Source organism: Impatiens glandulifera, chromosome 4 (genome assembly GCF_907164915.1).
Source record: "Impatiens glandulifera chromosome 4, dImpGla2.1, whole genome shotgun sequence".
Taxonomy (NCBI): Eukaryota; Viridiplantae; Streptophyta; class Magnoliopsida; order Ericales; family Balsaminaceae; genus Impatiens; species Impatiens glandulifera.
Window position 1 is genome coordinate 57,348,675 of NC_061865.1, and position 11,464 is coordinate 57,360,138.

An 11,464-nucleotide genomic window follows, 5' to 3' on the forward strand; every position below is an offset into this window, starting at 1 on the left:
ACCTATTTAACCTGATTAATAAACATGTCAAAATTGGGTTGACCTAACATGACCCAAAATAGACCCGATAACCATAACCAGTTTACAAGTTTATTTTGTTGAGTTTTGTGTTAATCTTTCTTATTCACTCACTCTTTTTTTTTTTGTAAAATTTTTTATAAGTGAATTTTTTTATTTAACTTTATTTTTATTTTGTATTGATATCATTTTAATTTAAAATATAGAGATGTGGATTAATTATATCGGGTTTGGTTCGAGTTGAGTTATCTAAATCGGGTTAAATGAGTCAGGTTCATGTTAAACACAAATAACCAGGTCAGGTTCATGTTAGAGATTTTTGACCCAAATTATTAAACAAGTCAGGTTTAGAATCTTAGATTATAATCGTTGAACTCGTTAACCTGCCAATTCGAACCCACCAACCTGAAATTTACCTAAATTGTCATTTGCCACCCATACCCTAGTCAAACATTCTAAATTTTTTATATTTTTATTTTTTCAATAATAAATTTAACATGTATATTCGAGAAAACTTTAATGAATTAAAAAAATGTGATAACGGATATTATATAATTCGTAAACCCACTTAATCAGATACAAAGCTTCTAGCGTGAGCTCGAACTATAACTTTATTGCAGCTAGACTAGAGGAGAGATTAATGAATTTTATTTTATTTTATGAGTTTTGATTGCATTTTTAGGTTGACCTAATTGGAGTTTTGTGTGTAACTTATCATAATTATAATGCTATATTTTACTTGATTTGGTTTCATTTAGGTTTATGTGGACTATACTTCATCTAATGAAAAAGTTCTCTATCTTTTTAAAAAATATTAAAATTATAATATTTATTATTTTATTTGAACTTTTTTATATATGGTTTGTAACGTATTGAAACAAATATCTATCTGCCATATCATTCTGCAATCACTTTGTTATTCTCTTCTCTTTTCTCCTTCAATGGCGACGGTTCCTCTAGAATCTCTTCACCATCATCACTCTCATCGCATAGACTACTCAAATTCACGCCTGAATCTCAACAAAGCGAAGCGATTCTCATTCAACTGCACCACTCGCCGTCCATTTCCATCACGCGCCGGCTTCTGTAACTTCATACCATCTCAAAGAACTTTCCTAGTTAAAGCCGTCTCAACCGATTCCGCCTTACTAAACACCGCTACTGAAACCGCTGCCGATATTGTATTTCAGGAGACATTTCCGTTGAAACGAACTGATAAGGTTCTATCCTGCTTCAGACTTGTTTGTTTTATTTGTAGAGATCTATTCTTTAAAGTAATTTCAAATTCCTCATTGTGTTTATGGTTCTCCACTAGGTGGAGGGGAAGATATTTATTAGATTGGTAAATGGGAATGATCAAAATAATTGGAAGCTTGTTATAGGATGTAATATTCCAGGAAAGTGGATTCTTCATTGGGGTGTTAACTTTGCTGAAGATGTTGGCAGGTTTTATATAACTTTTTTTTAATGTTTTTTTAGCTTTTAATGTTGTAGTTCTATCGCATTTATATGGTTCTTTACTGCAGTGAATGGGATCAACCTCCAGTTGAGATGAGACCTCCTGGTTCTGTTCCAATTAAGGTAATTTCTTGAATTAGAAACTCATTAATACATGTGAATTATACATTATTCTACTTTCAGGGTTATGCCATAGAGACTCCCTTGAAGGAGACATCAGATGAAGGGAGGGTGCTTCATGAAGTAACTATTGATTTCAACATTAATACAGAGATTTCATCTATAAAGTTTGTTTTGAAGGTTTGAATATTCATTTCCACGAGCTAAATCCTTTGTTACATGTTTAGACATTCTAAATAGTCATTTTTACTTATAGGATGAGGAAACTGGAACCTGGTGTCAGTACAAGGGAAGAGATTTCAAGGTGGCTTTGTTTGATTACGCCGATGAAGACAGTAACACCATAGGGGGCGAAAATGGTCTCAATGCATGGCCAGGTCGTGTTGAATTTTCCGAATTTGATATGCTAGTTTATTAGAAGAACCAATGGATTACTTTAATGTGTCTTGCACGAACACAGGTGCTTTAGGGAAAGTATCAAACATGCTTTTAGGATCAGAACAAGATCAACCCTTAGATGAGAGTGGATCAGGAAATGCCATTAAGCAGATCAGAAGGCTTGGAGGTTTCAACGAGGAGTATACTATTCTAAAAGAAGTTACTGTTCAGAACAAAGTGGATGTTTCAATGAGAAAGTGCAGAGATACAGCAAAGAATATATTGTATCTGGAAACAGATCTACCCGGAGATGTTCTTGTTCACTGGGGTATTTGCAGGAATGACAGCAAAAAGTGGGAGATCCCAGCTGATCCTTACCCATTGGACACAAAAGTGTTCAAGAAAAAGGCACTGCAGACTTTACTGAAGGTATGCAATTTATATGCTGAATTAGTTGTTAATTTTATATGTTCTTCCCTCTTTTTTAAGTGTTTGAACCATTGTACAGAGAAGAAAGGGTAGAGATGGTTCTTCTGGAACATTCTCTTTGGATGAAGGTTATACCGGATTTATGTTTGTACTGAAGCTAAGTGATGGGACCTGGCTGAACTGCAAGGGAAATGACTTCTACATTCCTCTTCCTAGTTCAAGTGTCAGGACACAAACCGTAAATCTATCCGAAGGTGTTGTTGAAGAATCTGTTTCATATACTGAAGGTGTTGTTGAAGAGTCTGTTTCATATATTGAAGGTGTTGTTGAAGAGTCTGATCCATATACTGATGGGATCATTAACGAAATTAGAAGCTTAGTGACTGATATTTCTTCCGAGAAAGGTGGGATCATGAAATCAAAAGAAGCTCAAGAAAGTATTCTTCATGAAATTGAAAAGCTTGCCGCGGAAGCCTATAAAAACTTCAGAAGTTCTACTCCAACATTTTCAGAGACTGATGTTTTAGAACCTGAGGTGCTAAAACCTCCTGTGAATATATCTTCCGGGACAGGTTCTGGATTTGAGATTCTCTTGCAAGGATTTAACTGGGAGTCCCATAAATCTGGAAAATGGTACATAGATCTCAAAGAAAAAGCATCTGAAATATCCTCTCTTGGTTTTACCGTTGTTTGGTTACCACCACCAACAGAGTCTGTGTCTCCTGAAGGCTACATGCCAAAGGATTTGTATAACCTGAACTCCAGGTATGGATTTCATTTCGGTGTGCATAGTCAATATTCAGAATCTAAAGAATCACAGATAGAGAGCACATCCAAAAGAGGCCCCATTTGGAAACGCTTATAACTTTTCTTTCTTTATCCGCAACCAAATGAGAAACAACCAATAGTTTTTTAATCTGTCTCTGACTAAGTTTGGTTTTCAAACATAATCTCATCCATCTAAGTGTTTCTAAATGGGGTTATGTTCTCCAATTATGCCTATTTTTTCCAACAAGTGAAGGTCTACTGTCACATTCTTAAAGATCAATTTGTCGAATCTTGCTTAAACTTTGTACCTTTAGCATAGACATGCATGTCAATGAAATATGGTCTGTATCTTGCTCGAAGAAATGAGTCAAATATAGAATGCACTCCTTGAAGCATGTTTTGTTGAATAGTGAAGTATTGTGCCTAGTAGGATCGCTGATTGCATCTTCTAGAAGAAGATAGGAAGTCTTAAGAAGCAATGCGGGATAACCTATATGTTTCAGATTCCTATATACCCAAGCAAGTTGATGGATATGTATATCATCTGAATTCTTCAAATCTAATTAAGAAGAAATAATTTATATTTTGCTACCAAAATATTGTCTTGATTTTGATTTTCCCCCTCAAACACAATCTCATTGGTTTTTTCTTATAGAACTTTTGAAACATTTTGATTAAGAAGAGATTGTTGGTATTCTCCATTAATTGTTTCCTATAATTTCCACAACTTTGTTCTAACTTGGTCATTTTCTATTTGCTGCTATCTCCAACTCATTTTTCATGGGCAACTTTAATGTGATTATAAATACTTGTGGAAGAGTCAAGTAGATTTTTTTTCTATTGTTTGCGTTAGTAATATTCTGATCTCTTCCATCAAGTGTTAGAAGTCTTTTTTATAAGCTTGTATTCTTGACATCTGTTACTTTATACCATAGGTATGGGAACATTGAGGAACTGAAGCTTCTAGTTACTAGGTTCCACAAGTCTGGTGTCAAAGTTCTTGGAGATGTTGTTCTAAATCATCGATGTGCACATTATAAAAATGCAAATGGAATCTGGAATTTATTTGGTGGTCGTCTGAACTGGGATGACCGAGCAATTGTGGCAGATGATCCTCATTTTCAGGTGCAACATTGCTTTTGTAATGGTTTCAAGTTCCAATGCAATTCAAGCAATTAATGGATAAAATGATTCATTCCTCATAGTACTATTTTTTTTACCTGTTGCGTGACATGGATGTTAAAAAACAATTCAAGATAATTTAATTTCTTTGCTAATTATGCAGGGGAAGGGAAATAAGAGCAGTGGAGATAACTTTCATGCTGCCCCAAATATTGATCATTCGCAGGATTTTGTAAGGAAGGATATTAAAGAATGGTTATGCTGGTTGAGGTACTTCTCTATGACCTTTTGTTTCTTAAGTTTCTTCTAATGATTCTGATAAGCATGTTCTTTGACTTGCGTGTATAACTAGCACTTCTGTCCTTGTTCTTTATTTTATATATAAACAATCAATATTAAAAGATTTTTAGGTATGAAGAGGAAATGGGTATTGAGTGACGTTAAAAACACAGGTGGCTGATTATTTCCGTGTGACACGTGAGTGTCCTATATCGCCATAATTATATTGTAGCCACTAATATTTTTAACCTACAGTACCATGTTTAAAACAAATACACCTGGGAGTCTTGAACTAAGAGGCTGATCTCGGGTTCATTTCCAACTGAAAGCACATTGATTGAAAAAACCTCGTCTCAGAAAATAAAGAAGTACTATGTTTAACAGAATATTGAGTGTATAAATTGGGTATGCAGGGAAGAAATTGGATATGATGGATGGAGGCTTGATTTTGTTAGAGGTTTTTGGGGTGGTTATGTAAAAGACTACTTGGATGCAAGTGGGCCTTATTTTGCTGTTGGTGAGTATTGGGACAGTCTCAGTTACACGTTTGGAGAAATGGATCATAATCAAGACACTCATAGGCAGAGAATTATTGACTGGATCAATGCTACTAATGGAACTGCGGGTGCATTTGATGTCACCACAAAAGGAATTCTTCACGCTGTAAGTCATTTCATTGATAATCTCATAATTCCCGATGGCTATGTCCTTTTATTTGTAATTTCTAGTATTTCCATATTAAAATGGCAACATATTTGACATGATGCTTACAGACACTGGATAGATGTGAATATTGGCGATTATCTGATCAAAAGGGAAAGCCACCCGGAGTTGTTGGGTGGTGGCCATCTCGTGCTGTCACATTTATCGAGAATCATGATACTGGCTCTACACAGGTAGATAAAAGGCGAAGATTTTGTTATAAACTTGTTTTGACTCGTTATTTTGGTCTTCTTTTCATGTTCTTATTCTTGTCCATAAAAGGGTCATTGGAGATTCCCAGGTGGAAAGGAGATGCAAGGGTATGCTTACATCCTAACTCATCCTGGAACACCAGCTGTTTTCTATGATCATATATTTTCCCATATGCAATCTGAGATTGCAGCCCTTATATCTCTCAGAAACCGGAATAAGATCAACTGTCGGAGTACTGTAAGTGTTGGAAACTCTCCCTCTTTTTGTTTATCTCGTTAAAACTAAGGTAGCACAAGTGAAAATAGTCAATAAAACTTTAAGTTGAAGTAGGGTTCATGCTAATTTTCTAGATTTATGTAATAAAATTTGGAACCATATTTTTCACTATGGATATTGGATTTACAGGTTAATATAGTAAAGGCTGAAAGAGATGTATATGCTGCTCTAATTGACGACAAATTAGCAATGAAAATGGGACCAGGTCATTACGAGCCATCGGGGAAATGGTCCTTGGTTCTCGAGGGAAATGATTACAAGGTATGGGAAGAAAAATCATGAATTTATATAAATAAGGTAAACGAAGAACATTTTACACTTGTATGAGACGCGGTATTTATACAACTTGCTAAACCGCATTGGCGAGGCAAGAAAAATGAATTTCCAAATTATATATATATTATTATTGTATTTATATACTGGAAGGATAAACAACCCACATTGGATTTTGTATATGTTTACTTGTTTATACCATTTGTTGTATTAAAATTGTAATGGTTCTAATTTATTGAATGAGAAATTACTGAGGACTTCTCAACTCTATATGACAAGTTGGAGTCAAGAAATTATAATTTTTTATGTTATTTAATTTTAATGTTTTATATAAAATATATAATTTGTACAATAAATTAAAATTATATAAAAATAACATAAGAAGCTTTTAATTATGTGTAAATGTTTTTATAGTGCTAGAATTAGATTTTCATTTATTATGTGTTATATTGTTTTATTTATATTCCTTATTTACTTTTAGTTCACATTTGACATAAATATTTTTCATATTAAATATTTTAATTTTAATTTTTTTTTTTTTCCCTTTTTTACTGTTTAGCTTTATTTGATATTTGAAAATTACTTTTGAACGAAACAAGACATCGAGACCTTAATAACACTTGTGAAGTTACTTTTATTTTTTCACATAACAATATGAAAACATTATAAATGTTATCAATGAATTAACTTTATGTGAAAATTCAATTAGGATTTATAGGGTAATTGACCTAAACAAAAATTGGAGCACTTTTTTTCTTTTACACTGTAACTCTTAAATATAATATTTTACCTTGTGTAATCAAAAAAGAAAAATATAACAAACTCTTTAAAAAAAACTCAAAGTTTACAATACCCAAACACATTCAAATTTACACGTCACAAAAACAAGAAATCTTAAGTAAATATTCATTATTTAAGGTTATTTTTATGAATTTAATTTAATTTATTAATTAAATTAAATTATAGTTTCAATTATAATATTATTTTTTTTTGCTAAAATATTTAAATTATGTTATAACTATTATTTAAAAATATTAATTAATAAATATATAATAATAATTTGAATTTTAGAAAATAATAATAATATTTTTAATTATACTAGTAATATTAAATTTTATAAATATATTTTTATAGTGTTTAAATAAAATGATATTAATATAATTAGATTATTTTAAATATATATATATATATATATATTATATATATAATATACTTTGATAATTTTAATATTATCTTTCTTTTTATCTTTTATAAATATTATTTTAAATAATTTTTACTAAATATTTTACTATCAAAGTTAGTAAATTTAAACTTAATAAAATTTTATTTTTTTTATACTTTTTTATTCATAAATTAGTATACTCAAATCATTTATTTATATATTATTATATTTATATATTTAATTAACTTAAAATATTTATATATGTAAAATAATAATAATAAATAATTTAAATATTCGGAAAACTGTTAGATATAGATTGGATTGGGGGAAATAATCGTAGTTCTTCTCAATTGAAGATTTTTTATTATTTTTATTTTTTTTATTATTATTATTTTTTTTTATAGTTCAAGGAAAAAGATTGTTATTCTCTCTAAAAATAAAATAAAATCTTTCTAAGAATTTTCTTAATTTAAAAAAAAAAATATTATATGTGCAACTTGTTTATGGTTTTGTTTCTTATTTTTTATTTATTTAGTGAGGTTGTGATTAAGTACTTTTGTTATAAACTAATTATTTTTAAATATAATAAATAATATTATTTTTAAATAAATAAATTATTTTATAAATAAATAATTTTTCAATACAAAATTATTTTAAAATTGAAATAGAGAATTATAACACTATAAGTCTATAACATGAATAGTTTTTTTTTTTCTGGTTTATATTTTGTTCAAAGTTAAAAAAATATGACTGAGAAATTACAGTTTAACACGACACAAACAAATTACACAGAAACAAACAAATTACACAACCACTAAGTTTACTAAATTTGTCACAAAATCTCAATTGTCACACCATATTTTATAAAAATAAAATAAAATATTAGCTTTAAAATAAATAAAATCCAATCAGATTTTATTCAAATATTTATTTTTATTTTTTTGGATTTTATTTAAATATTTATTTATTTATTTTGATAGATATAATTTCTTTTGATTTTTTTATATTTTGTTTTTAAAATTAATTATAACAATTAAATAAATACAAAAATAAAAATAAAACAAGAATAAATAAACTGGTCCTTAAGTCACATTAAGAAATATATAATTAGTATTTAAATTTAATTAATTTTAAAAAACATAACAATATATTGAAAAAGAGAGCTATGGATATTGGATCGACGGGAGTTTGGTTTGGGTAATGGAGATTTATATTTACGGTTTTAATATGATTATCATAAGGGTGAGAAAGAAAAAAAAATAAAAAAATGTATTTAATATTCTAAATTCAAATAATATTATGTTTATATCATTAATTCTTAAAAATATAAAAAAAATCTAATAAAATAATTTTATTTAAAACATAATATTTGTAAAGGATTTGTAAAGATATATTTTAAATTCTCTTGTATATTTGTAGTTAAAAATATAATTTTTATAAAAACTTAGTTTTTACAATTTTTTAATTAATATAAAAAATATAATATTTTTATTTTCTTTACTTTTCATGAAAGTTACTAATAAAAACTAAAAAGTATAGTTATTTATATAAATATAATTTTAATAAATAAATTATTTAATACTCATAAATAATATATTAATAAAAAAATAAAAATAAAACTTTATATAAGGAGTAGCTTGACCTGACCTGTTTTATTAATACTTCTTAACAGCGTTACTTCACCCAATAGCAGGCAAGCATTCTGAATACAACCAATCAAGTCACTCCACGTGGAAAATCCACGTAGCATTCATAGTATCGTCTTCTCTTCCATATCGGCAGTTGTAAACCTAACGAAAATCCGTTCATTGAACGCGCTCTCTTTCTCTCTCCTCCCCTGTAACTCCTCCGAATCCCTAATTCCGTCGATCTCTCTCGTCTCAAAAAGTTATCTCCGGCGACTCAAGATTACTTGATTCCGGCCGATCAGTGACCAGAATGGAGCACCACAGCTCAGGACTTCGCCGCATTCTGGTTCTCGCTTTTTGCGTCGCCGGAATCTGGTCGGCGTATATTTACCAAGGCGTCCTTCAAGAGACAGTGTAAGTTCTTACATTCTCTACTGAGAAATTTCTAGATGTTTTCTCAACTTGTAGTCAAAACTGAGTTTAAGATCATCGTCATCTTTCAGGTCTACAAAGAGATATGGTCCAAACAAGCAGAGGTTTGAACATCTAGCTTTTCTTAATCTGGCGCAAAGTGTAGTTTGCTTAATTTGGTCATTTATTAGTAAGTCTCTGATTTCTTTTCAATCGAACCTACAGAAACTTGTTTTGAATTACTCAAACAATCGGTGTGTGTATTGAATTTTGAAACAGTGATAAGGCTATGGTCAGGCGGAAGTGGTGGTGGTGCACCTTGGTGGACTTATTGGAGTGCTGGAATTACAAACACTATCGGTCCTGCTATGGGAATTGAAGCATTGAAATACATCAGTTATCCTGCTCAGGTATGTCATAACTTAACTAGTTCAATCCTACAATGAATGTTGTTGAATATCATCTGTTTGATGAAAGTCTTATTTCCAGGTTCTTGCAAAATCTTCTAAAATGATTCCAGGTTTGAATTTTAGATGTTTCAGATTTGGTTTTGATAAATTATATAAACCTTGATTGCTGTTCTTTAAATGTTTAGATTCTTCATTTTTGCAGTAATGTTCATGGGTACTTTAGTGTATGGTATTAGATATACCTTTCCAGAGTATTTGTGTACTCTATTAGTTGCAGGTGGAGTTTCTTCATTTGCTCTTCTTAAGGTGAGAGTTATATCCATTTTCTGCTTAATTCCGTTCTAGGGTTTTGAAGAACTAAGAATTATGTTGTTTTGGTGCAGACGAGTTCTAAAACTATAAACAAGTTAGCTCGCCCGAATGCACCTATAGGATATGGACTCTGTTTCTTTAATCTCGCGTTTGATGGATTTACAAACGCCACTCAGGATTCAATTTCAGCAAGGTAAAACATTGAAGTGAAACAAGATTGAATCATTTAGACCTAAGTTCCTCAATTATCCAATATGTCACATGAAGTTTAATATGTAACTAATAATTGAAATGTATTCTCATGTTTAGGTACCCAAACACAACAGCTTGGGACATAATGCTAGGAATGAATCTATGGGGAAGTATTTTCAACTCCATTTTTATGTTCGGTTGGCCAGGAGCAGGCGGTTATGGTGCAATCGAGTTCTGTAGGCAGAATCCCGAAGCAGCTTGGGACATTCTCTTATACTGTATTTGCGGTTCGATCGGACAGAATTTCATTTTCCTAACAATCAGCAGATTCGGTTCACTCGCAAACACAACCATTACCACGACCCGAAAATTCGTCAGCATCGTCGTATCTTCTCTACTGAGTGGTAACCCTTTATCGAATCAACAATGGGGAAGCGTAGCGATGGTGTTCTCCGGCTTGTCATACCAAATATATCTCAAGTGGAAGAAACTTCAGAGATTACCAAAGAAGAAGAAGACAACAAAGGCGAATTAAACTTGGATTATTTTTTTTTTTTTTGTATTGATGAAACATTTTCTCATAATTATATATTGTTACAATGCAGAATCATATAATTTATAGATAGATAAATACATTTTCAAATTTAGAAACCCTTTGGTTTGATTTCATCATTAAACAGCACCGGCACCGGTGATTGATCGTTGTTGTTGGCGGCCGCCATGGATAGTGAGTATTTGGCGATCTCTCTGAATTTAGGTACGCTTCTCAAATCAACCTTGGTTCCATCTTTAAGGGTGATGATAACGTCACCCCACTCGCCGATGAACCTAGGTACGACCTGGACATCTTTGATGACTTTGTATGAAAAATCGCTTCTTTCTTGTCCGGTGAGACCTGATATGACGGTTACTCGGAGGTTGGTAAACCTGTATCTAAGATAGAATGAACGTAGAACGGCGGCTAGGGTTAAGGGTAGCCATAAGAGTGTGAAGCCTAGGAGGAGATTGGCTAGTAGGTCGCCGTAGTGGGCGCCGCCGTCGAAATAGATGGTTTCTCCGGCGGTGGTGGGTTTGGAGGTGGCGGCGGTGGATTTGGATGTGACTTTGAGTTTTGTGATTGGTCTGGTGAATTGTTTTGGGGAAGAAGATGTAGTAAATTTGATGAAGGGAGAAAGTGGGGAGAATTGTTTGGCGATTGCGGTGGCGACGGCGGCGGAGGAGGAATGGGAGAGGATGGGGGCGGCGGCGGAGGACATGGTTGAGAAAGACATGAAAATGGGGATTTTTGGAGGTTCAAACTCTCTGTGAGTTGA

The 11,464-nt window shown here is 31.7% G+C and overlaps 3 protein-coding genes across 4 annotated transcripts; 2 read left to right on the top strand and 1 right to left on the bottom strand.

Moving 5' to 3' along the window:
• The first annotated feature begins 895 nt into the window (after window positions 1-895).
• On the top strand, window positions 896-6,271 carry LOC124933640 (alpha-amylase 3, chloroplastic). 2 transcript variants are annotated; one of them, XM_047474073.1, is made up of 14 exons: window positions 896-1,238; window positions 1,334-1,464; window positions 1,545-1,599; window positions 1,660-1,776; window positions 1,853-1,973; window positions 2,057-2,403; window positions 2,483-2,657; window positions 2,691-3,168; window positions 4,107-4,296; window positions 4,457-4,563; window positions 4,986-5,235; window positions 5,346-5,468; window positions 5,557-5,724; window positions 5,893-6,271. In XM_047474073.1, the coding sequence occupies exons 1-14, from the start codon at window positions 960-962 to the stop codon at window positions 6,043-6,045; spliced, it is 2,694 nt and encodes an 897-aa protein (XP_047330029.1). In that variant the 5' UTR covers window positions 896-959; the 3' UTR covers window positions 6,046-6,271. The 2 variants fall into 2 exon arrangements, with proteins under 2 accessions (XP_047330029.1, XP_047330028.1); XM_047474072.1 differs by having other exon boundaries at window positions 2,483-3,168.
• A 2,750-nt stretch (window positions 6,272-9,021) lies between these two features.
• LOC124935708 (UDP-galactose/UDP-glucose transporter 3-like) lies at window positions 9,022-10,794 on the top strand. Its single transcript, XM_047476127.1, has 7 exons — window positions 9,022-9,240; window positions 9,330-9,427; window positions 9,517-9,647; window positions 9,727-9,757; window positions 9,850-9,953; window positions 10,031-10,152; window positions 10,269-10,794. The coding sequence occupies exons 1-7, from the start codon at window positions 9,137-9,139 to the stop codon at window positions 10,684-10,686; spliced, it is 1,008 nt and encodes a 335-aa protein (XP_047332083.1). The 5' UTR covers window positions 9,022-9,136; the 3' UTR covers window positions 10,687-10,794.
• LOC124935709 lies at window positions 10,585-11,464 on the bottom strand. The gene has a single exon (XM_047476128.1). It carries the CDS (start codon window positions 11,420-11,422, stop codon window positions 10,796-10,798), a length of 627 nt encoding a protein of 208 aa, XP_047332084.1. The 5' UTR covers window positions 11,423-11,464; the 3' UTR covers window positions 10,585-10,795.